Genomic DNA, 27665 nt, shown 5'->3' on the forward strand with positions numbered 1-27665 from the left:
GGTAGCTGTACGGAGGGTATAATTCTGCCATGGCAGGGAGGGATAGAGTGGATCAAGGAAAAAGATCGCTGACTGCTGCGACGGAAAGACGGGTTCCTGGCAGTTCATGCAGGTGGGACTCCCTCTCCTACCAGTCCTCTGTGTGAGCGGAGATACGCGTGGATGAAAATGAGATGCTGTTCCTCGAACAAACTCAGCTTTCAGGTTGTCTTGTAAGCTGCAGTTTGTCCTGCTTAGGACTGTAATGAACATTGTGGTATTGCATGTCTGTAGGAAAGACGGTAGCGTGTACGCTGCCCAGAGCTGCCATCTGCACCAGCTGTGGTTATGTGCTTTCAGAAAGGTTAGTATGGTTCTGCCTGACTTTGAGTGTCTTCCCAGTGTTGGCTGTTTCTCAGCAAACAGGTTGAAACATAGGAAACTAAACGTTAAAATCTCTCTTTTTGATTGTCTGAGTAACTGTTGACCTGAAGGTTCCTTTAATAAGATTGTTAGGCTGAGCTATGACGTAAGATCAAGGTAAAAAACCAAAAAAACCGCAGGAGGAGCCTAAATGTCTTAAAAATGGAAAAGGAGAGCAAGGTGGAGCAAAGGTTCTAAGAAGAGGCTGGTGGTTGGTCTCTGTGCTTTGGCATAAAAAGTTAATGTCAGAAAGTCTGTCCATATCCTCAGAGTGCCCTGATGTTAATAAGAGCTTGCTGCATTCATTTACTGTAAGCGAATAGAGTTCAGCTCTTGGTTTGAGGAGTAGATCTGACACTTAGAGACAGTTAAGCGTCCTGCTGGCTTTCCTTGACATGCTCTTGCACTCTCGTTATTAATAGTGGCTGTCTTTTTCTCGGGCATACAGGGTGTCTGTCAACACTGTTTTTCGAAGACTGTCCACCATTTTGAACTCTTGGACAAGAGATGAGATCTAATAGTGCAGGAGTGGCACTTTTCAGATTGTTTTTTGTACTTGCCGCATTCTGCACCGTTGCCCACTTCCGATGGCAGTGCAGTGACCTGACTGTAATTCTGCCATCACTTGGACTTGTGAGTGTTGACCTTTTTTTGTTCAGCAGGGACTGTGCTCAGGTACTGCATGAGGTAACGTTTCTTGCTTCTCCAGGCAGGCAAGAAAAAACAGGATAAAGTGTTACACTGTTCTTGAAATGTCCACGGAGACTTTCAGCACGGTACTAAGGAATTCTTCAATCTCTGAAACTTTATAGGGTTTTTCTTGCCACCTTTCGTGGGCGGAGGGTTGGATACTTCTTCAGAGGGTGGGTAGCGAGGGCCACTGCAGTCCTTTTCCAGCCTCACACGCCAGCTGTGATGGCTTTTTTTTTTTCCAGGTATGGTACTGATGAGCAGCATGGAGGAATAAGTGACGGGACAGTTGTGCTTGGCTTTCTCTGTGCGTTCGGTGCATGCAAGAGTTGCACCGAGAGCAGCGTACGTCCTGCTCTGTGCTTCTCTTCTGGCAAGTAAAGAATTCAGCTTTTCTGACCTCTTTCTCCCCTTTTTCCTTCGTGCAGTGGGTGGAGAGATCCCCCTGGACATGCGGTTAGGTGGTGGACAGCTGGTGTCTGAGGAGCTAATGAACTTGGGTGAGAGTTTCACGCAAACAAATGACCCATCGCTGAAGCTCTTCCAGTGCGCTGTGTGCAACAAGTTCACTACAGATAATTTGGACATGCTGGGCCTCCACATGAACGTGGAGCGTAGCCTCCCTGAAGACGAGTGGAAGGCAGTGATGGGGGACTCATACCAGTGCAAGTTGTGCCGCTACAACACACAGCTCAAGGCAAACTTCCAACTCCACTGTAAGACAGACAAGCATGTGCAGAAATACCAGCTGGTAGCACATATCAAGGAGGGTGGCAAGGCCAATGAGTGGAGGCTGAAGTGTGTGGCCATTGGGAATCCAGTACATCTGAAATGCAATGCTTGCGACTACTACACCAACAGCCTAGAGAAGCTGCGTCTTCACACAGTGAACTCGAGGCATGAGGCCAGCCTGAAGCTCTATAAGGTAAGGGTTGGCTTTGCTTCATCTTCCTTCGTTGCCCAAGTGCTGGAACAAAGGAAAATCTAACTTGAACCGCAGTGGATCGTGATCCTTTGGAGACGAGCTGCTCAGATCTCTCCAGCGGGACACAGTCTCACTTGCGTGGTACAGCTCTTCAGGAGGCATTCTGATAGCAGCTGTGGTTGTTAAAGCCTTAGGCCAATGGGTGTTCCTGTCAAGGTGCTTTGGTGGGGGCTTGTATGTCTTATAGCACTGCATATAAATGATACTTTTGCACAAAAATTCAACAGTCACATCGTGCGAGGTGGTATCTGCCACACTTTTGTTGATTCTTTTCCGTAAGGCGGTTTGTTAACCCATACCCAATTCTTCATGAGCGCTTGAAGGCTTTTGCTGTTGTCAGAGAAACGTGTCCGTGCCGGCATTGAGAAGGCTGGGTGGTGGAGCGGGGAGGGATGGAGGAAGAGGGCTGCTGTCGCTGTGCTTTTATGCTCTGAGTACGTTAATGCTGGCATCTGTAAGCAAAGTGTTGCTTGAGGCTGGAAAAGGGAGAAGGCCAGAAGAGAAGCCCGTATATTGGTGCGTGTACTTGGCCGGGCATATGGACAGACTGTATTTGGAGGCGTTGCAGGATTCATCCACCGCAGTATTTGGCCTGTGACTGCCATCTTGTTTTCTTTGCTCTTTTTCCCCCCTTCATTTTGTGTCGTCTTTATAACCATCTTCTCTTTCCTGACCTGTTCCTCTCGTTCACAACCCCCTCCCCTCGCTGGCCTGAACCCTGTGGGCTGTAACCCAAGAGGAGCGCCGGATACAGTGAATAGTCCTTTCACTCCTGCAGCAGAATTGCTCCAGACGTTTCTATTGATTTTCACTGGACTTAAAGCTTCACCTTTTTCTCTAATCATCCCATAATGGCTTTAGTATGAACAATCAGGTACGAATTGCCATAAATCTAAGCAGCCACATACCTTCCATTCACACGTGCTGTCCCACTCGCTGTCTTCTCATGTCTCTCTGTTTTGTTTTTTTTTTATTCTTTCTGTCCTCATCCTTCTCTTCCTGCTTTCCATCAAATGTGGTGAGATTTTTTTTGTATATAAGTGTCTATATACACAGACTGTATTTTGTGCTTCTTAATTATTTCTTTGAATATTTTCATTTATGTAATGGGAATTTAAAACGTGATATTGAACTGTACAGTAGCCCACCCACGTCACAGTGCAGACATTAGATTTCAAGACTTCTGGCTTTTCCCTAGGAATGCGCAGTTCCGTGGAATTCAGAGAGGAAAGAGACAAGCAGGAACATCATAGAGGGTTTGCCCTGAACTATGGTGGTTAGACCTGCCTGAGTTGATGGGGAACGGCTCGGAGGAGGAGTATGTTTCTGCTGAGCTCGCTATTGAGGCCAAGACTGCTGTGACAGTTGTGCTGTTACCGGCATCAGCTGGGATCCAGCAGAACACGGCAGGGTCTGGCTCGAAAAATACATATACGTGCCTCTGCTCTCAGGTGGGCGGCAGACCTAAGAGAGTAAAATCAGCTTGGAAACTCGGGGCAGGAGAGTCCCAGAGAGGCTTTAAAATCCATCTGAGGAATTGAATCTCCTCTGTCTATGGAATTCAGTTTGGGGTAAAAAAGAGTTGTTTGAAAGCTCTATTATGAATTTTAACACATCTTCTTGTTCTCTTCAATATATGTTGCAAAGGTTTAAAAATTCTTTATCTAGACCTTTAATCTACAGTGGTTTCTACTGGGGAAGAAGCAATCAGGGCACTAGAATTCTCTCACTCTGAGGGGGAGAAAGAGGAAAAAAAAAAAAAGAAAAAGCCCCACCAAAGTCACGTGGGGAAGAGCCGTAGATGCTTGTAACAGGATTCCTGAAATGCTTTCCTCAGACAGGCGAGCTGTTACAGCCCTACGTTCTTCCTGACGTGAAAGCAGTGAAACGCCAGGTGGAGAATAACACGCTTGAGAGTAACGAAGTCTGTTGTATGGTCCATATATTAGTTTTCTATATAAAGCCTGTAGCAGGGGACAGCCGGTGGCTGGATTCATGGAGTCTTGCTCCCATGTAGCTGGAATCAGTGTTTGACTTCATGGAAGAACCTGCCTATGGATCAAGCAAGCTCGAGTGCAATTCTTTCAGTCTTCAGAGGGGTTGTAATGCCATGTCTCTCTTGATAGCTGAAAAGATGCAGCGGGAGTGGGGGTAGTTCACAGAATGGTTTCTCTTCTCTCAGGCCTTGGTGTGGTCTGCAGTAAATTGAGATTGATTGGATGTTATTTTTCCTCTTGCTAATGTAATCCATTAGCCTGGCACATGCATAATCAGTTTAGAGCACAGTTAACTGGATGTAATCGAGTTCTTCCCTGCCTGCTGGAGAAAATCCTCTCCAGATGCTGCTGGGTGAGAGCGCATACTAGGCTTATCACACACAATCCTCCTTATTCTGCTTTTTTGCCATTTTCCTCTTAAATCACATGTTATTGGCTGCTTGCATTGCCCAAGAGCCACTTCTGTTAGTGCTACTTGCTGCCAAAAAATGTGATCTGGAGACACTGTTAGCCTTGTAGTCTGGTGAACCTTTTTGTCTTCTCCTGCAATACTCCAGTGCTGGAGGAGAAGGTCTGGTCTTCTGCTGCCATCTTCGTCCTGCACATTGCAATAGCTTGCATCAGACCTCTTCCCGTGTCAGTGAGGAGGGGGCAGGGATGCCACAGTGGTGCCCTTGCTTATAACAAGAAACTGGAAGGGTCTGATAATCTTTCCTTTATTCTTACATTCTCCTGGAATCCCTACTGTCCCCCTAAAATCCGGCAACTAAACTAGAAATCCTGTCATTTATCTTGCACTTCCTGGGGAAATGCGGTACTTGTGCCTCTCACCGTGACTGCTTATCTCCTTGGTGTGCGGTTGGTGGGTTTTATGTTCTGAGAAACTACCTGGAAAGCAAAAGAACTGTTGTAAATGTGTGTGCTTAAGTTTTTGAGGTGGATGTACTGGCTTGAGGGAGATGACAGGTTTGAAGACCCTTCATCTCTTCGCTAGGACACCAGATGACTACAGTGAGGCTGGGGTTGAGTTACGCGGGTGGCTGTAGGCAGAGACACGGCAAACTCTTTACAAGTGCAGCCTTACTGTAACAGAAGCTAAGTCTTGTCTCCTCATGACCACAGAGAGCTAGACCAGACTTGGAGCAAAGCAGCGTTCCCCACATCTGGAAGAGGTCGGGCACGAGTTCCCGGCGTCTATTGCACAGGTGGAATTTCCAGAAGGAATTAATCTGCTCGAGCAAGAGCCAAGTTTGGATGTTTCCTACAACTTCCTGAAAATCTCTGGTTCAAAACCTGCAACTCAGAAGAAGTTTAAACAAAGAACTACTGAAGAAACACACTGCTGGCCAGACTGCCAAATGAGTGCATTCAATGAGTTCATTCAGTGTCTTCCTTTTCAGTCTTTCCAAGTGCTGAGTTAACTTTTTTAGGGAATAGAGAGTCTGAAGGAGAGGGTTGGGGTTACATGATGCCCTGCACAGAGGTTCTTTGTTAACTAGGAGATGCAGAGTGTGCAGGAAAATTAGTCCTTAATATCAGAACTCAAGATACTAGAGGTGATGAAACTCTGTGGGTCTTTGCTGACTTAGAAGGAAACGAAGATGACCTGTGAGAAGGAAAAGAGGAGGTGCAGTTACAAACCCAGCAGAAGGTGGTGGGAGTTCCCGGTTCCACTGCGGAGCAGCCTGTGTCTCGCCCTGCCTTTCCCGCAGGCGCGTGTGCGTCTCTTCTGGGGGCGGAGAGGCTGAGCTGGAGTAACTGCAGCAGGATGCTGGGCTGCGCTGGGGTTTGGGAGCCAAGCTTTACGGTTCCGGTTAAGTACAATACACAAGACAGACTGAAGCCAACAGCATATGTTCTATGCCGTGTTAATCGAAGAGCTGTGGTGGGGCTGTTGGTCTTAAATGAAGATACCGGTCAAATAGGCAATGGAGAAAGGTGGTGGAAAGGAAGATAATCCCAAGGACGCTGCAGTGTGAGAGTGTGGAGTATGCTGGGGTGACAGCGTGCATTAACTTCCTTGAATCCAGTAAAATACCGTAGAATCCCCAGCAGTGATTTACATCCCACAATTAAGAAGCGCGCACAAGGCTGTATCCCCAGCTGCCAGACCGCGATGGAGGCTGTGATGAGCTAGGGGAAATTTGACAGTCTGCAATGTAGAAAGTGCAGTAGGAGACACTTTTTTTAGGTACCGTGCTGCAAATGGGAGTAACTCGTCATGGCGGCATGTGATGCAGTGACTAGGCTTCTACTGGCTCTAAGTGCCAACTTAAAGAAACTTGTTGGAAAATCCCAAAAAGGTTTTTATCCCAGACAATGCATGGAATATTGTATGAGATGTAGTTACTGAATGGTGATGATAACGTGTTCAAATTCAATATCCTCCCATAACAGAAACAGACAAAAAGAGCATTTACCATAATAGTATCTAGCTTTGAAGTTAAAACTACATGAAAATGGGTGAACTACTGTTGGAGAAATTAAAAGGGTGTGATGCGTTCGGGTCACAGAGGATTTACTTAAAACCACATCAGGTGCTTGTATTAAATGTATACTACCCATGAGAAAAAGTTGAAAACAGAACAGGGAGGGAAACACTGCCAAAGTCCACAGAAAGTCCAACATGATTAAATAGGAAAGTATTTCAAGGGGAGGTAGAAAAAGGAAGAGGGAAGAAGGACCACAGTATGGGAAGGAGGAGTGAATTCTTCTCGCCCGTGTTTCAGAGAAGAATTGAAGGATGCCTCTTTACGTAGGAGAAATCTAAGAGGTGATCTCAGGCGGATATACCAGCGAGGGAAGAAGTCACTGGGGTTACCAGGACTGAAGAGTTCTGCAGGAACCTGCACATGAAATGGCAGACTCCTGGCAGTAATGCGCGTCAGAAGCTACAAGGCAGTAAGTCAGCAAATTGATAGAAACTGTAATAAGAAGAGTCTTAGTAGGCATATGGATTCGAAAGGGGAAAAAACAGACTTTTGGAAGAGAAGGTTCTCCCAGCACGGCTAGTTCTTTGATGGAGTCAGCCAGCCTACAGGCAGGGCTGGTCTGGTTCGTACGGGCAGTGGGTTTCCCAGAGTCTTTGCCAAGATTCTTCGTGAACAGCTTTTAAGCAAAGATGTGGTTATTGTCACGGGCGGAAGAGGTCTGTGAATTGATAGTGAGGTGAAGCATGAGAAATAAAAAGTGAAATAAAAGGGGAGAAGAAAGATTAGAAAGATACGTGGGTTTTTTCTGTGTTTGTAAGTAATCCAAAAATGAAGTAAAAAGCAAGCTTAAAAATCTGCTATAAGGTAAAAATATGTAGACTGCTTAGATGTAAAGCTGGATGACAGTTGCAGAAGAACTTTACAACGCTAAATGCTTTCACAGGAAATGACAGATGAAATCTGGTGTCAGAGTGTTAGAGCAATGGAGGGCAGACAGCCCTAATGTGCGCGTCTGGGCTTCTCTCCCTGCTCCTCCCATCATGGGGAAAAAAAGTAAAAATGGCAAAAGAGGGTTAAAATTGCTCTTCCTGCAAGTGGGATGTGGAATCACTCCCGATCTCTTTGGTAACGGTAACTCAATGATCAGTGGTAAGCAGAAAGGCCAAGGGGTAAAACATGGGAACTGTGTAAATCCTTGATTTGCCTTGTCATTGAATTTTGTGTCCAATTTAGCTCATTTTAGGAAGGATTAAAAAAAATAGAAGCCCAGAGAAAGCGGCAGGGATGATAGCTGGCTGGAATGACTTGTGTGAAGGCAATAAATAGACTTTGGAGTTAGCTTGACGCACAAATCCAGAATGGAGCAGAGGAGGTGAATAGGCAGCAGTTGCTCGCTGTTAGCACCAAAACTAGGGAGCACCTGGCACAATTAGCAACAGGTTTAAAATGGAAAAAACCCCACTTTTTTTGGACAGCATATCATTTACCTGTGAATCTTATTGCCACGGGATGTTGTAGAGAGCGAACGCACAGATGGACCCAAAAAGGAGCAGGACAGACAGATGAGGAGCTGGCAGACGGGAGCTCATTAGATGGTCATCGAGACACAAGCTGCAGCACAGTAAATTCTCAAATAGCTGATAGCTTCGATTATGTACTAGAAAAGGATTGTTTTAGAACTGCCTGTTTCCTTTCACAAATTTCACTGGTAGTGGAAATTGCTAATTTATTAAAATCTGTTTCCCGTTCCATTTTGGATTAGTGTGAGTGAAGCATGCCATAATTCTGCTGTAAGGTAGAGCTGAGTCTCCTCTCATCCCACCATTTGGCTGAAAGTAGATGTTTCCTGTAGAACTTCAGTGTAGGAAAGCTTTCTGTTTGGTCAGGTAAAGAGTTTTCAAGAAATATATTGCTTTTCAAGCTTTAAAAAGAAAACATCAGAAAATAAATTACATCAATGAGAAGCAAATAGAAGGAGATCGTGGCTTTTGGCTCCAAGATACAAGACACTGAAGTGGAGAGTTTTTTGCGTTTCTCTCCTCAGTGAGTTTTAGTCAGCCTACCAGAAGTTTGGAAAAGACTGCGTAGTCCATCCTCCTGCATCTGCTGGTAGAGGTTTGTCTTCTGTCACATGGAGGATGGCTGAAAACTTTACCTCGGCCATTGCCAGCAAGTGGTGGCTTTGCCGTCAGCGCCTGGAACCAGCCCACCTTCGGGATGCGGACCCTGCGGGAGTGCCAGAGAGCTCAGCTCGGCGTTGCCGGAGCTGCAAGTAGCTGATGTGATTCAGCTTTGAAATACCCAAATGATTTAACATAGGCAAAAGGAACCATGTTTGGGTTTTGATTTTTATCAAAAACTTCCGTTGATCTCTGCCTTTTAAGGTTCTTGGGGTGAAGTTGCCCACAAAGAGTCTGTCGTGCTTGTTACAGAGGATTTAGAGCTGTATTAACCTTTGATTTACGTGCTGTCTGCCTTCTGTGTGTTTTGGGTTTATTTTTGTAAGTTTATCTTTTGAACTACAGATGCAGCATCAGAGCTCTGAATTACACTCATGAGTAACACAAATTGTGCCAGAAGCCCGTTTAAATTATAGACTAAAAGGGACTTCTAGCTGATTTCCTACAAGGTCTTAAGTTAAAATTCCACCAGCAGCTTCACAAGTGAAATACTCGTTTAAGTCTCCCCACAAAGTTGTTTTTAAAGCTGGTCTCCGAAACCTTTAATTCAAATCTGCCATCCTCTAGTCTTGGATAAACTCATAATGAAAGAAGAACATACAAACTGAAGCGGTTCCGAGGACTAGAGAGTGCTTAAATCTGGCATGAACTTTGAGCCTTGCTGAACCCATAGCTGGAGAAACTTTGTGAAACTGCACCCTGGTCTGCACACCTCGTGAATCTGAGTCGAGAGGGGTTTCGGAGCTGGACCCGCTGCCTGGTGGGCTGAGCTCCGTGGACGGGGAATCGGTCACCCCAGCCCCAGCAGCACCTCTCGGCAGGCTCTCTGCGCTCAGGCGTCTTCCAGGCTTAGGGAAATTCAAGCAGTGATTTGCTTCTACTCAGAACCGACTGTTTTTCACAGTACAGCCAATTACAGGAGGAACGAACCCCTACGATCTGGTTCTACTTTCGTCCTGGTGGGATTGCCAAGTATTTTAATACAAAAAACACTCACTATCCATTTAAACCTTTCAGAAACAATCCTCTTGGGACTGCGTGTTTCTCTGAGTGACAGATTGCTCCACCACATCACCCTGGCATTAAAGTAGGTTTTTACCTTCCTTTAGATATTTAATAATAAGGTATGTTAGTATAGGATCAAAAACTTGACACTTCCCCTACGCTGCTTTTTGAAAGGGTTGAAATCAGAACTATTGAGAATGCACGGCCCTGCTTGCTGTATGTTTTATTTATGGACTTCAGTCACTTAGATTTTTCTTTCAACAGTTTTCCAGTAAGTACTGAGCCATATGCACCAACAGCTTAGTGAGGAAACCACCCTGTAAAAGCAACTTGAATAACAAATGAGGGAGACTGCAACTGGAACAGGAGAAAGCGATCACCACAGCAGGAGCTAGGAGTTAGCCAGAACATATAGCTAAAAGCTGTATGTTATAAGTCAAACAGGATTTAGAATTAAAAATATTTGTGAGAATGGGTTAAAAAAAACCTCAAAAAACCAACAAACAAAACCCAAGAAAAAACCCAAACAAACGAGAAACACCTTGAGAAGCTTTTATCCTAACCTGCACAGACTGGTGATTCTTGCCAGCTCTGTAGCAGTCACTCGTGCCCGACTGCGGGTCGCTGCTTGGGGTTGGTTTCTCTCTGCCTCCCCAAGGCTGCGGTGTGTGGGTCGGTGGGGAGGGGCTGAGCCCCGAGGAGTAGGAAGGGTCTTGCAAAGCTGTCCTGGGCCTCAGCTGTTCCTCACAAGATGTCATCGTTTTGATGAGGCAGCAGTGTGAATCTTGTTCGACCTTTTCCCATGTGTGATGGCAGTTTTGTCTGTGTTTATGGTTCATTTTTTATCCCAGTAATTTTGGAACATGTGGATGAATATTTAAATTTCAAAGCAAGAATTTCTTCTTTTTCAGGTGATGCTTGTACAGACTTTCAGGGTGAGGACGAGGTGGTTGTGGTCATTGCTCTGACGTAGGGCCATGGACAGAAGCTCTAGCAGACTTTGCTGTGGTGGTGTAAGCTGTCAAGGACCTGCTGTCCCTCCTGTACCAATGCGGGAGGTCGCTGCTCTGCAGAGGACAGTGTGGAGAGTCGATGTGTCAGAGATGCTGGTCTGGACCTGAAAGACCTGAATTTTTTTCTGGGTGATCAGCCACTGTGAGCACAGGCTGGCGCAGAAGCCTGTGTGTCTGCTTGCGCTCCTGCCTGCAGCCCCAGCCCCGCGGCAGGGAGCTCCGGTCGCGAGAGCTGAAGTGGGGTTTGTCCGAGAGGGGTAACGGGCCTGTTTGTCAGGGGTCTCAGATCCCGATGTTCCTGCAGGCACCTGATGCGCGTAGTTGAAGGCAAGTGTGCAGGACTGGAACGAGCCTGGGTGTAAGAGTGCTGGAGCGAGCAGGTAGAGGAGATGGGGGTTCAGCTCTGTACAAGACTGAAGCCAGCAATTGGGGCTGCAGCGCGGGGCTTGTAAGCCCCTGCTTGCCAGTGTCTGCTGAAACCTGTGTGAGTGGTTCGCTCCCCGATGATCCTGTGCTCCCAGCTGGGCCGTCGTGTATCTCTTTGGGTAGAATGACTCAAAGACCTGGGAAACACTCTTAGTGCCTTTTCCTGGTTGGGGTGGGGTCTGGCTTTCAGCCCCGTGGGTCGCAGTCCCGGCCAGGTAACAGCAGCACAGCTGCAGGCTCTTTGACGGCAAGCTTATTAAATAATGGATGGCCATTCATTAACATCCATCGCTAGCAGCGGGTTGGTTTGCAAGCTGGGAAGGAGGCCATAAGGTGCTTTCCCCAACCTGTTCCGTGTGACATGGCGTGGACTGCAGGTTTCTGTTAGGCTGTGCAAGTGCAACCAGGCCACAAGGTGCTTTGTCGTCTTCTCTCCTGAGATAACCGAGCTGTTTCTGAATAAAATTTTGTAACAGTTAAAGTCCCCACAATTACTGTGGAAGTGGCATGGGAGGTTCTATGTTTGCTATCTCTTATGGAATTCATTGAATTACAATAAATAATGTATGCAGAATGCATAACTTAATACCATAATGTTCTTTTGGTCCTACTTGCCAGTCCTAAAAGTTCTGGCCTTGCACTGTAATGTGTGCAATCCAGTTCTGCAATTCAAATTAGGCAATAAGTTACACTTGTGCAACAGGTTCTCTGAAAGTTGTGCCTTTGGGTACGGTTGGACAAGCTCCGGTAAACCTTATTGCAGCTCTTTGAAGATACGTGTCTCCGGGTTACTCTGCCTCTCTGCCAAAGACTGCTGCTACCCACATCGCAGAGCTGCGGGGCAGAGCGCGAGCATCCCGTCCCGTCCTGCTGCCGGAGCGGGGCTGCGTGCACTGGGGATGTGGGCACCATCACCCGAAGGGCCGGAGCCAGCTCGGGGAGCTCTGGGCCGGCGGGGCTGTGCTCTGCTGTGCCGGCAGCACCGGGGGAGTGCCAGTGCCTGGGGGGTGGCGGCAGCATCTTAAGTGCTGCCACTCTCTGGTAGGTGAATATTTATTTAAAACCTTAGTGATAGCAGTTTGTCCCTTACCATCGTTGTGGAGTTTGCAGATCCCTCTAGCGGGATGCGGTAAGCCAGCGTAATGGCGATGCGTTACGAGGAGCAGATTCCAGCTCACGTGTCTCTGGCAGGGACTTGGCATGTCTGTGCAGACTAAAGATAACAAGCAGGTGTTGCAGTCAGCTGATTTTTCACAGTGCTATGTCATTGTTCTCCAAAACAGCCTTCCCGCTACCGTGTTTTGAACTGTCCCCTTGCCGCGAGCTGTGAGGAGTTAGGTCTGCATGTTGTGGCACAATATGGAAAAGCTGCTGGGATCAACTTGCAGTACAAGTACTTGCTTAGGTACTAGTTTGATTTATGTTGGAGTTGCCGTACAGCTCCATTGTTACATTGCTTTTTTCCTGACACCAGAAATGAATGCCCTGATTCCTTTCTTTCCTCTCTTGTTCTGCATTTAAAGCAGGGAGGTGGTTTTCTAAGGAGGTACATTTATTTGGCCATTGAATCATCAGTGGAGTGCAGTTAATCCCAGGATCCTGGTTTTCTCTTTGTCCTAAGCATTAGTTCATATTTTTTTCTGCCCAGCAGAACAGGCTGCGGCGGCTCGGGTAGAAATGCAGTCGCTGCCTTGTGGCACGGCTGTTTGAGCCTGCTTTGGCTTGTCCCTGCTCCGCTCATGGGCTCGCGAGGTGGGCAGAGTGGGGAGCTGATGCGGGAGACAGAGGCCAGGATGCTCTGATCTGATTGGGGATAATGTAAAAATTTGAATTTTATCCCTTCCTTTCATCCCTCGTGCAGGGCTGCTGGCAGTTGCAGAATTTGCAAGGGTTGATGCGCTTGACCTGTTTGGCTCCCACCACGTTTATGTGGCGGTTAGGGTCCTCTGACCCACTGCCGTTTATTTCCCTTCGGCTGCCTAATGGCCTCAAGACTTTATTGCTGCCTCTCGTTCTGGACAGGCATTACAGTCCTGTCCCACCCACTCCTCTCTTTCTTGTGCTTGGAGAATGATGGTTACACAGAAAATCACCTGGGGAAGTTTCAGGCAGCAGTAACAAAGCCTATCTCCACAGAGGGGAGGCTAATTACACAGCTAATTAATCCAACAGATGTCACTTTAAATGCCTGTTTCTTTGTGATTCTGTTGCACACATCATGCTGGTTAAACAGACTTCATGGACCCTGTTCAAAATGCCTGCACAGGCTGCTGGAAGCTGCCGGTTGAGACCCTGATGTGTCCTGTTTGCTCCCCGAGGTTCCTATAGAGGAACGAGTCCCGGAGAGCCGAGTCCAGAGTGCGCTCCAGCAGATTGCACTTGGAGAGAAATGCTGTTTAATAGTTACGTTTGGTTTCAAAACTCTGAAATAGCAGATGTGAGTATTGAAGTGGTTGTTTACATTCTTGCTCTAAGTATGGAGGCGAGGCAGAGGCGCTGGGGAGAGGAGACCCCATCCTGCTGCACCAGAAGCGCTGCTTGGCGCGAGGAAAAGAGAATTTGGAAACCTGAGCCGCTCCGGTGAGGTCAGCAGTTCAATCCCAAGGCTGGTGGAGGGCCTGAAGCCGCTCGTCTGTCTGACGTGAATGTGGTCTGTCCGGTTCCCGCAGCCAGCAGCTCCTGTGCCATCGGGAGGGTTCCCTTACTCTGGCTCCCTGGGGTAGGAAAAAAATGAGCATTTCGTCAACATCTCGAGCAAGTCTTTGCTTGTAAGGGCGGGGATGAGTCCTGGTCACCCCCCAGGAGAACGGAGCAGTTCCCTTACCCTTGTGTGGAGCTGGTCCCTTGCTGCTGAAGGTCAGTATTCTGCTGAGACTCCGCCGATTCAGTCTCCTGCTGCATTTGATCACCAGCCTGGGGGATTAGGGGACACCTGTAACGATGCGGTGGTGTTAGCGGTGGTGGTTTTATACGTAGGTGCTGCGGTATTTTCTCCCTTTGTGCTGTTCTGCAGGCTGGTAACACTAAGGTGCGAACGCCTCATCCGCATGTCCATCACCCCAGATAAACCCTGCCGCTGTCAAACACCGGTGTCACACTGTGAGTGCGTGTCCTGGTTTGAAATGGTGATTCTGAAGTGTCCTGTTTTCTGGGTGCGTGATCTGCTGGCTGGATTGGCCTTGTGTTCCCCTTTTATCCTAGCAGAGTCAGAAGATTCCCTGCGCCTTGCTGAGCTGATACCCTGTGGGGACAGGAGACTTGTACGACGCTGTCTGCAGTGCAGGACCAAGGCCCACAGCGCCGTGCCTGAAGGGTGGCTGCTGGAATGGGGAAAGTGACCCCAGTGCTCCAGGTATAACACACAAGACCGTCCTGAAGACGGTGGATTGAACTGCCTTGTGTGAAAGAAGCAGGAGAGACAGTCAAGGGGGAAGAGCATCTTTCTTGGGGTCTTAACATTATCGGTAAATCACAGTTGGCGCACTTGATTCAGCATAATGGATGTGTTCTCATTTCCCACAGCTGATGAGGATTATATCAGCTTGGTTTAACAGTCTCATTTTCTGCTCCCAATGCACACTTGTTTTAATGCGTTTCAGTTAATGAGGTAGAAGAGAGAATGAGGTGTTACTGTTTATGTACAGACAGCAAGTCTGTGCAGAGGACTCTGGAGTCCTCGCAGTCCCTTCCCATTGCTCTCAAAGGGACAGCATTAGCTGGCATTTATAGAAAATTTATTGGCTGTGGTTTATCCAGGTAAAATTTTTCCCAGTGGTGTATATTTCTCTCTCAGGCCTTCCTTATGCGTTACTGCAGGCTACAAGACATGTCTCCAGCAGACTGTCTGTGGGCAAGGGATGTCAGTGAGCTGAGGAGGCCCAGGTGTCGTGTCTCACAAAACAAGGCCATATATTTGACATGGGCAAAGCTGCTGCGATCTACCCGGGGTAAAAAGTTCGTGTGTGCCCTGAAGTAATTTATGGCTGGGGCATTTCATACCTCCATTGTTTCGCTGGCGTGGTGTTTGCAGGTGCCAGCCACGGTCATGGCCACTCGGTGCCACGCTCTGTGCAAGCAGGTTCATTAGCCGGTGTCCACAGGGCTCACAGCCCGGTGTTGTCCCCTCCCGAGGAGAAGGTGTGCTGGGCCTTGGTGAGCTGTGGCAATGGGACGCGTGGCTGCAGAGGCGCGGGGCTGCGCCTCGAGTGCCCTAAGGAGAGGGACTCTGCCTTCCTGAAAAACAGGTTGTCCTTGTGCTGATGGCAAATATTTGCTGCGGGGTGGGCTGGAGCTGCGGTTCTTCCAGCAGCATCCCGCCTTCCCCAGCCCTGCGCCCCCCTCGCTGCTGGTGAGAAGTGCTTATAAATAGTTAACGCTGTTATCTAATTCCTGGCCGAGTGCCAGCGGCTGGCATCACTTGGCTGACAGCACGCCTGAAAGGCCCTGCACATTGTGCCGCGTTTGAAGGTAAAGCTGCTGTTGGTTTAAGCGGGAATTAAACAATTACCGCGTCTTAGTTCTCCCCACCTTCGGTGGATTGGCTCTATAAATTGTCAGCCTGTTGACATTTTAATGTGAATTATGTCATATGGTATCCCCTTTGATTTCAACATGCCTCAGTTTGTAAATACACGAGCCTCTCAAAGGGTTGTGGTTAGCATACACGCAGGAGGCCTCGGGGTTTTTGGTGGGGAAGGAGCACGGCGCTCGTTTCTCTCGGCAGCAAGCGTGCCTGGCACAGCGTCTCGCAGCTCCGCTGCCGGAGCTCCAGGCACGTGCAGCGACGGCTGCCTTGGAGCACCCGCGTCTGGCGGGGCTCCCTGTGCACTGCGGGTTTGGGCAGCCTGGAGAACCCCCGGCAGGGCGCTCGCTAGCAGCACGTGCAGTCCTGATGCATCCTCCAGCCTCCCTCCGTCTGGGGTCCCTCTGCATGGGGCTGCTTCCCTGCCCCTCCCGGGGCAAGAGCCCCCCACTCTGCAAGGGCTGAGGGCGTTTTCCGCTCCCCGTTGTTCATGCCTCCGGGCCAGCTGCGGACACCAGGGTGGTGCTGGTGCCATACAAAGACAGCGCTAGCCTGAGCTCGTACCGGCGATTGCTGTCGGGGTGCGGGTCAGCTCCTCAGTCAGGAGCAAAAAGGAGAGTGGCGGCAGGGGAGGAGCTGCACAGTTCTGTCAAAAACATTTTGGGAGGTGGAATTAGTGAAAAGTAGCAGAAGAGTGAAAGGTGTGGAAGCAGGAGGCAGGAAGGGCTTGTGTGGGTGAGGAGGCTAAGACAGGATCACGTCAAATACCTGCGTGGCACGGGGCTGTGGATGATGGCTCAAACTGTGGCAAAGCCTCTGGGTGCCACCTGGGTCACGCTGCAGGCAGGGAGGTCCTGTCCTCGTCTGGGTTCCTGCTGGGTCTCCTTGCAGCCCTGTCCCCGTCCAGCTGTCCTCCCGTCCCCCAGCCTGTGCTGCAGAGAAACTCTGAATTCAGCAGGTCCTGACTTTTTGGATCAACCATCCTTTCTTTTTTGAAACTGGCGCAAAGAGTTGTTGTAGTCTTCACGTGTGTGGCAGAGGAAGGAGGATCCATAGGCAGGGTAAGCAGAGGAGCGAAGAATAGCGGGGAGCTCTCCTGGGGTGACTAACGCCTTCGTCCTTCAGGTGTGACTTGCATCCTTTCTAGCAAGATGCCTGAGGGTGTCGCAGTTCAAGAACTGCCGATTTAAATTGTAACGCCCACAGCGTTCGTGGGGCTGTTTTGTAATGCCGGGGGTGTTGCATACAGGTATGTCATGTTGGGACCATGACTGTACTTCTGTGGGTGGTTGCAGAGTGCACCTGCTCGTGGGACCTGCTGATGAACCCAGGATCGATGCCTGTAGGAGGCGGCATGAAGAAGGACAGTACTCTTGAATAGTTTTGGCTCTTGACCACCAGCCACGTTGGTAGAAATGGAGCAGATGCTGATGTGTGTGTTCTGCTAGAAGACCCTTGGAGAAGACCAGCTGTCCCAGAGCTGGTTCTTGAGCATGCTCGTGGGGGAGCTTTAAAGACTTTGGATTCTTTCTGTAAATGGTGTTTTCGCGTCATGGGGTCTGTGTTACAGACAGCTTCTGTCTGCCTGTGCGTTTCCTGTAGTCCCACAAAACACGAACCCCGGTTTTACTGTTTTCACACCTCCCTGGTTTTGACTTACCTGTTTTTTCTGTTGTTTGCACTGCACTGCCCAGGTAAACCTATTAAAATAGGTCTGGGCTGGGCAAGTGGATTAGCGAGACGTGAAACCCACATACTGGCCTCTTGATAGCATACAGTAACCCCAAGCAAGTATCTTCGCAAAGAAGTTAATCCCACACAGGCACAGAAGTGAGAATCTTAGGGATACTGGAGTAAATGGAGTTATACATGCAATTTAATAAACAGGATTTAGAAATCTGTCATCTCTTCACACTTCTTTGCCGTGATTGGACACTGGTCCCAAAAAAGATTTTGTTGCTTCCATTTTATTTCTGAATTGCAGCAGTCAGTAAGTACTCTTAATGCTGATTAGTGCTGCCTTCATAGTATTTATCATTTACCCTGTGTATGTCTCCACAGACTTCACATTGTGGACTGCAGATCCAGAATTGCTAAACCCAATAAATACTGTGCCTGGCTTTTCCCAGGAGTTTCTGTGCCTGTAAACGGCAAATACAAGTGGATGCAGATACACTTGAACAAAGGGAGCACTGAAGAGCAGAGACACTTATCATCTCGGGTTGTGTTCTGTTTGCTTCAGTGTACTTTTACAAGCTCTGTATTTTCCACTTCTGTAGTCTGTCCTGGAGGGAATGGCTCCAAGTAAAGTTGAGAGCAATTCTGGTCTCTCGTATTTCTCTACAGAAGTATACTGCAGTTGAATTAGATTTTAGATACGTACAGGAGATTTTGCACAAACATTGCCATCGGTGTTACAGTTGCACCGAAAGAAAGCACCTTGTGAACTGGGGAAGCTTGAGCTTCACCTTCAGTAGGAATCGAAACAGGTCTGGGCACCAAAACCCCTCCTCACTGAGTGAGCCAGGGGCTAGACAGCGAAACGATGTGTGGGGAGGCGTTCTTTGCTTTTAGAAACCAGGAGGGGCCATTACAGTCTGACCTGAAGAGAAGGTGTGGTATTTTACCTTCTGTTTTGAATTATGTCTCAAACTTCTGCTTTCAGTTATAAAACCTCATATTAGAAAGTCCTAGGTAAGGGATAACTTGCTGTATCCTTTTGTTTGAAGAGTTAACTACTGACCTTGTTCAAAATCCATGCACTATTTCATGTCTGCATTTATTTAGCTTCAGGTTGTGAGCACTGGATTTTGCTTTGGCTTTTCATAAAGATAAAAGAAACCTTTACTACGGGAAGTTTCACGTGCAGGTGCTTGCCAACCGTGATCATATTAGTTGTTTAATTTCTCATGGATGAGATAAAAAGATTGAACTGAAATATCACTGTAAGGCTTACTTGGCTCTATCCTATACCAAGGGCATAAAACTAGGAATGACGCATAGAAGTGTGGAGAGACCCGAGTTTCCAGCATATTAGGGTCCACCACACCCCTGGGCGGCAGTGCTCTTGAAGCCTTGCCTGTTTCTTAGTTGTCTCAGCAATTCTTTAATTCAGGATGCACATCTTGGGGTTAAACACAAAGTATTCCCATAACATTTTCATGTCAAATAAGCCCTTGCACCTTATCTTTATGCTGGCAAAGCTTTTGCTGGGAGTTTTCTTGGTGTCTTTTCATGTTATCATGAAACTGATAAGGAAAAAGAATGGGGGAAGGAAAAGACTATCACGTGGGGGATTTCTGCTGATTTGAAGGAAACTTTGGGTTGGTTTATATTCATCATCAAGACTGGGGCACATTGGGTAGTTAAAGTTTTTTACCTGCAAGTTCAGTTTATTTTCAGGGCTGCACAAAGCCGTTTTAATCCTTGGGACCAAGCCGCAGCCAGCATGCGGGGTCTGCAGCCAGAGCGGGTGCGAGGAAGAGCACAGGAGAGCGAGCGGGACGCTCTGACGCTGGGCCCCTGTCCCCGGTTCCTGCTCTCCTCGTGTGCCTCAACGTCTTCCCTGGGGCTGAAATTGGTTAGGAATGAAGACTGACAGCTGGGGAAGGGGCTGCAGGTATCTCGGGCTGTCCCTCTTGTTTCAGGTTCATTTTCCTGTTTGCATGGTGCTACGATGGTTGTACCGACAGTGCCACCAGATCTGCCAACGTCCCCTGGCTGCTCCCCAGCTCTGTGCAGCCGTGCCTGCTCCTGGTTTTGTGGCAGTGAAGCGCAGGTTGTTTAGTTTCTGCCCTTCTGATAAGGACGATGTCTTGTGTGGGTGTCGGCTCATGATGATAGAGTAAAAAGCAGAAGATCTGCTGCTGGTTCAAAATATTGACCTTTTCCACCGAGAGGCTTGGAAAAGTCTGCGGCAAGGATGGGAGGCTGTGCCAGCCCCAGCCTGTCGGGGTGCCACGGGGGGGGTTGCACTTACCACACCAGCGTCTGTTGGGATTGTGGAGAAGCATTGCCCATATTCCTGGCAGCCTTGCAAGCTAAGAGCCTGTTGCAGATGAATTTAGAGCAGCAAACCTAATCCATTCATAGACTGCAAACTGCTTGGAGGTCGTGTATGTAATACACAAAAGCCAAACAGTTCTGCTGCTGTAAATTGTTACGGGTCATTGACGTGTCCTTTCTGGTGGAAACCAGGCCTGCAAACACGTGCTAGGAACCACTGCCTGTTCGAGGACCAAGAAGATCTTTCTCTCTGGTTCAGGAGAGGCTGTATTTGGAAGGCTTCTCCTCACCAAGAACTTGGTGGCTTTCCTCACACAGTAGTTGCTCAGCGGTGTGGGGCATGGAACAATTGCCTGAACTTATATACACGATTCTTAAGACACGTTAGTGTCCGTTCAGCTCATAGAAGCCCTTGCAACCATCTTAAACATAGGAAATACCAGACTTCAGGTTGCCTTAATTCAGCCCTTTGTGTGCAGGCATTATTATAGTTTTTAATTATAAGTATTTCCATACATATTTTTCCAGTAGGATTCTTGCCTCATTCTGTGAATGAGTAATTATTCCGTTTCTTTTTATCTTCCTCTTTCATTACATTGCCCCAGGCTTTGTCTAATACAATCCAAAGCTTTCACTGAATGAAGAATTATTTATTTTCTCATGGGCATTTCCGTGGTGCTCTGTGTTGTTTGTGTGTTTCGCGGACACTTAATGAACTTACCTTCACAGCGCTTGTCTGAAATCAGATGGTGCTCCTGTCCTTGTGCTTTGGGTACGCTGCGGCCAAGAACTGCATCAAAGGCTGTAATCTCGGCTGCCCAGCTTGGTGCCCAGCCCTGGGGTTTACACCTCTGGAGAAGGGCTGCTCTACTGGGAGGGCTTCGCTGGCTTAGGGTCACTCTACCCGCTCTCATTTTGCCTTCGAGACTCAAGGAATATTAAATATTTCCTCTTTCTGCTTCCATTCTCTGTCATACTAATTCACCGCACCTTCCTTTGGTTCCCTGTCCTGTATCACCCGCTCCTGAAAATCCTTGCGTTACCCGCATCTTCACACTGTCACAGCTGTGCCACCACCGCTGCCACTGTCCAGCCTTCCTTTTGTTGCAGCAGCTCGTAACTTGCCCCAGAGTGCAGACGGTGCCTTGTCTTTGTCCAGGACTCGCCTGTGTCCTGGGCTGACCCTGTAAGCCCAGCTCAGTCAGGGGCGCGGGATGAAGAGAAAGTCAATGCTGTGCGGGGTGCTGGAGAAGGGATCAGAGCGGGGGCTGGTGATGATCCTGATGACCCGCCACGTGCCACAGCAGTGGAGGTTTGGAAGGGCTGGTGGCTTCGTGTCTAGGGGTATGCGCTTCTGCGTCACAGGGGTGCTGTGGCGAGGCAGGAGGACAGAGTTCCAGCTTCCATTGGCCGAGGTTGCATGGAGTCCTCTAGCGGATTGGAAAAAGTAGAAAGTATTTCTCACAAATATTTCTGTGAGGACTGGATGGAGGATGAGCTTGGTCTGTTGTTCCTAAATGCCTCCTTGTTGGCTTCTGTGAAGGGAGGTTGTGTCATCCATCTCTTTGGTATTGATATTCTTCGATTTATGGAGAGGATTAAAAAATTGTCTTGTGTATTGTTGTTGTTATTGTATGGTTATCTGTTGGGATTCAATGTGGTACATTGCTGTAGGAAGTTATAAAGAAGCTATATGAAAACAAGGAAATCTTCAGTCTATCATAGCGCTTGTAACTTCTCTAGAGATAGATGAAACAATAAATACTGGGCGAGGGAAGTTAATCTGTGTCTGTAGTATTTTATTAAATAACGTGAACTCAGTGTGGTTTTCTGCGGCTGGTTCAATTTCCCACATGGTTTTATGGAGCATTATTACAATGGTCCCTTGCTGCGCGCGTGTCCGCAGGAACGCTGCCCGTGGGCTAGCGGCGGGGGCACCCTCCTGTCCCTCTGGAAGGAACTGGCTTCCATGGCGTTCCTCTAACTCGCTGCTCGGGTTCTAGCTCCAGTCGCTGGAGCCAAGCCAGGCTGAAAAGCCTGGTGAGGGCTCGTTGGAGGGGCATCCAGCCTCTCGTCCGTCCTTCTGCATGCCAAGAGCCGTCTGCCCTCGATGTGAAGGGAGCCACTTCTCATCGGGCTGCTTCCCTCTCTGCAGGGGTTTCCTCGTGCCACTCCTCAGCACGCGCGGGTGCCTCTCGGCTTCGGGACGTGGTGAGGAGCACAGTGAGTGTGAAGCCGTTCCCAAGCTTCTCCCTCAGGGAACGGTGGTTTCTTTTCCAAAGGACTTAATGTGGGGGAAAAAATAACAATTTAAATTCTTAAATTCTCTTTGCACATACAGAGAGGGTTTCGGGTAGTTGTTCTGAGGCGGTACTAACAACACAAGACCAAGCGTGTGTTACGTGCTGTGCCTTCGAACACGCAGAACCTCCTCGGAGATCCCTTGCAGTGTGACATATGGATCATTCCTATTGCTGCTGGAGGAAATAATACATCACCTGTACAGATAGTCCTAGTCTTGTTCTGTGTTACGGAAAGCCTTTTTCAATCACTCAACAGCCATATAATTACAATATGGACAACAGATTTTTATCCTGCTGTCTTTTCAGGTTCCCTCCAGCCCTTTTTGTTATATAATTTGCCTTTTATCTGGTGCTTTTTCCATATTCACAGGCTGCTGCAGTTCACCTGAGTGTTCACAGCTTAACAACTCACACTGAACTTATTATTTTCAAGTATACGTACAAAATAAGTAAAAAAGAAAAACGACTGGGTAGTGGGACTGTGGAGCCTGGTTTTGGTTACTGTCTTGTCTTCACGTTCAGCTGTTCTTTTCCCGTTTCTTTTCCTAACCCTGGGAAAGATAAGGCTCCCTGAATTCCTCAGCCCTTGGCTGTCCCTGGCACTGAGAAAGGAATGGACTGGGTGTCCTGACCTCGGTGGCATTGCTGAGTTGTGGCAACAATTTTCTTGCTCTTTTTATAACTTCATCCTGTTGCTGTCCGTACACCACTTTGCAGGCACTGCTTTTAAAAACAAAGCACAGCTTTTCTGTCATGTTTCTCCAGGGATGACAGCATCCATGGAAAATACGAAGTGACAAATCTGTACATTTTCCTGAGGAGCAAAATGTCACCAACTCAGGTTTTGGTTAACTCTGAAGGCTCCAGAGGAACCCCGCCATCACCAAACCACTGTGCTGCTCTGCAGAAACTGCTGTGTGAAGCTTGGCTCATGGTTAACATCCTTTGCCTCCCTCATTTGTAACAGGAGAGTACAGTTTATGTGAAGTTTATTGGGTTCATGCTTGCCAGAGGTGCTCAAGTGAGTAGCGGTGGATGCCCTTGCAGACTCATGGGGCTGTCGTGGGCCCTGCGACAGGAGCCATGGGCCGGAGCAGGAACGTGCAAGGTTGAGGGCAGCACTTTTCAGAACGGCTGATAGGAAATGTACTCTCAATTGTGCTTTGTTTTTACCACTATAATTAGCAAGATCGATACACACACTCCTTTATTCATCTCCACATATAGCAGTGCTTACGCCTGTGCCTCCCTGGGGAGAGGTACAAAGATTTCGGGGATCTGGAAAATTCTCGAAAGTTGCAGTTGCCCAGAAGTAGATCTGTTGTGACTGCAGATCTTGTAAGTCAGCGGTGGGAGAAAAGGAAGTTTCACGGCTGTAGGAAGGAGGCCAGGCGCAGTGAGACCTTTCTCTTTTCTCCTTGTCTTGGCTGCTCGGCTGTCTGTGCTCAGCCAGCGTGTAGCTAGTGTCCAGCTGTACAAAGGGATACCCGTCTGCTACCAGAATTAAATAGTACAGATGGACAGTGGCATCTCTGACTGCTACCTTAACTGCCTTCACGTCGCCTCCCTCCCTCTGGGAGGTTTCCAGTTGGCATGCCGTCGTGCTTCCTCTGGCCGCCGGTGCCTCTCCTGGGGTGGACGGGGATGGCCGGCACAGCTGGGCAAGCGCGGGCTTTACCGTGAACTTTGTTCTTCCTCGAGCGTATGGGAGGAATCCTACTGATGCTCTTATACTTTCAGTGGTACCACACAGATTTTCATCTTTGGGGATCTCTTCTAACGAATGATTAATTAGTACTTTCAGGTCTATTGCACAATTAAAAAGGTGGGGGTGGGAGCGTGTGAATACAAGCTCAACCTTTCTTGGCTCTTGTTTTCTGTTAATCTCTGTCGTTTTTTGCCCACTGACCCTGGGGGACTGCGAATGTGTGGGGATGCTGCTCGTCACAGTCTGCATAAACAATGTCCTCGTTAAGAGCTGATCGGCTTAGCAAGGCCCCATGAAGAAGTTAGCTGCCAGAGCCGAGCAGAAGCTGGGACTGTTGCCTCCCTCTGGGCTTTAGCCCCTCCTCATTAAGCAGGTCCGGGCTATTGATTGGGAGCTTGTGTTTGGAAGAGTCTTACTTACTCCATGCATTATCTTGACAGATTGATCAGACCTGATTGAGAACCTCTTAAAGGAACGAACAGCTGTAATGGGAAAGTTGGACTCTGTCATCCGTTAGGATGATTCTGGGAGCGAGAAGAACGAGGCTGACATCTTGGAGCAATTGTATTTACAATTAACATGGCTGAAAACGATTGCCTCTATTGATCCCCCCTTCCTGCAATTACAGCCCCATTGTTTACATTCCAGCACTTCGGTTATAAAAAGGAAATTCAATAATTATTGCATTATTTAAAGTTAAAGTGCCACAGAGTTTGCTGGCTACGCTTGCTGGTTGATTTAACGTTCAGTAAAATCCATGCTGAGCTCTCCATCTTTAGGCTGAGCAATATTTGGCTTTTAATGAGACTTCAAGGGCTGATGGAGCAAACCCAGTTTGCTGGGTGGCTTTTGGGGTCGTTTATGGGGGAATCCAAAAGCCTTTCAGGGCAGCAAGCACCATCCTCCTGGCCAGCAGGGACAGCATCTGTGGCCCACGGCCTCTGGGTGGCACCCCGTGGGGACGGCTCCTTTCCCGTGCTGCAGGCTGACCCACTGTTACTTGGAGATACCGAGAATTTTTGTGCCTCGTGCTTTATTACCGACCTTTCCCCAGGTATGGCAGGACTCTGCTCAGCTGCCCTGTGCCTTGCTGCTGGGCTTCTCTTTGAGGAAAGTCACTTGTTCTTGCTTCCCTCCCGCTTTGCAGCATCGCGGTTGGAGGCTCGTGGTATGATGGTCGGCGGCTCTGCGCCTGTGTGGGGCTCAGTATCTGTACCAGACCCCTCACAATACTGGGGCATTCACTTAACTCCGGGCAGGGTTGGAGGGCATGGAAAGTACAGATGCAGAAGGGGAATGTAGGCACTGGCTGGTAACCGGGGTGGTTAGTGCGGTTTTTCAGGATTGTCTGTGTGACTGAGGGACTTGCATCAAGTATCTCAGCCTCTTTGGCAAGAGGGAGTGCTACGTTTCCAGCCTTTTGGAAAGAAAAATAAAGATCAGTAACAAAAAGGTAAATCAAAAATCCAGATTTGTTGTGCAAAGTCTCCTTGTCCTCATCTTGCGGTGAAGTTTTTAATGACTTGAGTGATACAGAGGAAGCTTTAGCTGGAGGTGAGGGAGTGATGCTCATCATTAGGTTGTTCCAGGTACCACAAGCTAAACCGCAAAAACTTGGGGGCATGTGAGTCTGAGCTCCACAGTCTGCAGGCTGTGTGAAGGAGCAGTTACGCAAGGAACAGGAGAGGCTGGAAGGAGGGAAGGGGTTTGTAACGCTACTTCTTCAGAAGCAGTAAACAATTGCAGGACATTGGTGGAATACGAAAGAGCGTAAGTTCATCTTTTGAACCTGCTGTATGGAGAATCAATTTTTTCCTCCTTTCAAAACATCTGGGCCGTGGGGCGGCTGTGAGAGCACCGGCCCCTTCCAGCACATAGCCAGCATGTGTTCTTGCTGCGTGCTGCGTCCGCCCCACGTCTCCGTCAGCTCCAGGAAATTCCAGCCGGGGCTGCAGGTGTGAAAGGAGAGCAAGACGGATGGGCCAGCTCTGACTTTTATGGAGTACTTGGAACAGACTGGGATCAGACAGCTGCATCCACATGACTTTCATTAAAAATTCAGGTTCTTCTCTTCCAGGATTGTGTGATTTATCTCGTGCAGCAGATCAGAGGCGCATGGGGACCAAGAGACGCTTATGAGGCTTCTGAGGTCTGCTGCAGGGTCTGGTCCCTTTGCATGGCGACCTGTAGTCTCCCCTCCAGCTCTGGTGTAAGGGTCGTGTCTCGCCTCGCTCCCCGGGAGTGCATTGTCACAGGCACAGTTCTTGCTGGCATGGGAAATGTTCCCTACCAAGCCTGTTACTAATTACCCATGTCTGACTTCACCCTGAGGAAGAGTCAACCCCTGGGCATCCTTCTGCGCTGAGGATGTGCTCGTAGGGTTGGCGTGCCTCCGGCACCTCCTCCCAAACACGGGAGTGTGTACTGGTGTTGGCTTTCACAGTAACCGTGTGTGGTTCGAAATCTTGCATAACCTCTGCGGTGCTCTCCTGGTTCTGCGTGACACCGTGGGTTTAGCAGGGGTCCCACGGGCTCTGCGTCTCATTGCTGATGCTGGTCAGGTGTAGGTGCTCACAGGAAGAAGTAAGAGCGGCGCGAGTCTGCAGTGCTGCTCTCTTCCACAGCTTTTGTAACCCTCCAGCAGATTTTTGGCTCCATCTTCCTCAGCTGCATCTGTCACTTCTTTTAAATCCCTACTAATTTTACCCATTCTAACAGAACAGACGTCGTCCTGAGTTCAGCGGTAAGAAGAGTGTTATATGTGGAAAAAAAAACCTCCTCCAAAGATATTCAAGAATGAAAACTTCAGGGGAGTGTTTCTTAAAGGAGCTCTTGGCAGTTCAGTGGCTTGTGATTTTGTGGCAGGATTGTCCTGTAATGTGAGAGTCAGCTGGAGAAAGTGATCCAAAGTGATGTGGAAGAGATTTCTCCAGAGGGTTTATCAATTATCCATGCCACCACATGGCCTTCCTGAGCAGTCAGAGTTGGTAAGCAAAAGGATGTTTGTGTAAACAAGAGGGGGCGGACTCGCGTTGACTGTCCCCGTTGGTGCTCTAGCACGGATCTCGGATTCGGTTGTTTTGGGATCCAGGTCACCGCTGCGGCTGGTGATCCTGGCAGCCAGCTGGTGGGGAGGAAGGGTTGTCCCTTTGTTAGCGTTGGTTCTCTGCTTGTTGCGTGGAGTTCATGAGATTGTTTTCCCACTTTGGGTTTTGGCCCCAGGCCTGTTACTTCACCTGCTTTTTTCTCCCTACAGACACCTTGTTACATGCAGAAAATCCTTGTGCACCAGGGAGGGGAGCGGGAGAGCACAGGCTGCTGCTTGTTGCTGGGGGCAGTTACAGAGGTTTTTTTCTACTGCTTGTTGTCATTTTGAGGTCTGCAGAAGAAGAGGGCCATCTTCAAGCTTGCAGAGAGTTTTCCCACATGTTCTACTGCTTCTTGTACCATCAGGACCTCCTGTGGGTGGAGGTGGGGTCTCACCTCTTACGGAGATACGGTTCGTCTTACAACTTGCAGACCAAGGGCTTGTCAGATTCCCACTGTTGTCACAGTGGGTTTGTCCTGAGCAGCTTTTAGGGCCTTCCAAAGGGAAAGCATTACACAAGATGAAGTTAAGAGTGCATAGAAATTGGGCCTTTTTTCTAATGAATAATAAACATCAAAAGCACGAGATAGTTCAAAGTGGTTATTGCGTCTCCCTGGTGAGCTAGGGTTACAGTTCAGATATCCCCCGGAACAGTACCTGACCCGCTAAACATAGCAAAGAGGGTTTGGAAAATAACATTGTGCCTTCTGGCAACAGAGTGCTATAGGGAGGATTATCCGTTCACGTCACCGTAGAAATCGGGCTCTTTACATGGTGGCTGTAATAAACTTAATACAGAAGAGGTTTTGAGCAGATCCAGATTTAACATCTTTTAAAATGTACAAGACATACAAAAGTTTTCAGAAATCGGATTAAATGGTTAACATTAACTACGGTAATACCTACAAA

At 48.4% G+C, this 27665-nt stretch overlaps 1 protein-coding gene across 3 annotated transcripts in view; it reads left to right on the forward strand.

Annotated features, from left to right (window-relative positions):
• Nucleotides 1-27665, forward strand: part of ZFHX3 (zinc finger homeobox 3) — a 191891-nt gene that overhangs the window by 81099 nt on the left and 83127 nt on the right. For all 3 annotated transcript variants that reach the window (XM_063334933.1, XM_063334934.1, XM_063334935.1), the window contains one exon: nucleotides 1521-2017. In XM_063334933.1, the coding sequence (XP_063191003.1) occupies nucleotides 1521-2017 (497 nt within the window). The remainder of the gene's footprint in view (nucleotides 1-1520; nucleotides 2018-27665) is intronic.

Source organism: Chroicocephalus ridibundus, chromosome 4 (assembly GCF_963924245.1).
Source record: "Chroicocephalus ridibundus chromosome 4, bChrRid1.1, whole genome shotgun sequence".
Lineage (NCBI taxonomy): Eukaryota > Metazoa > Chordata > Aves > Charadriiformes > Laridae > Chroicocephalus > Chroicocephalus ridibundus.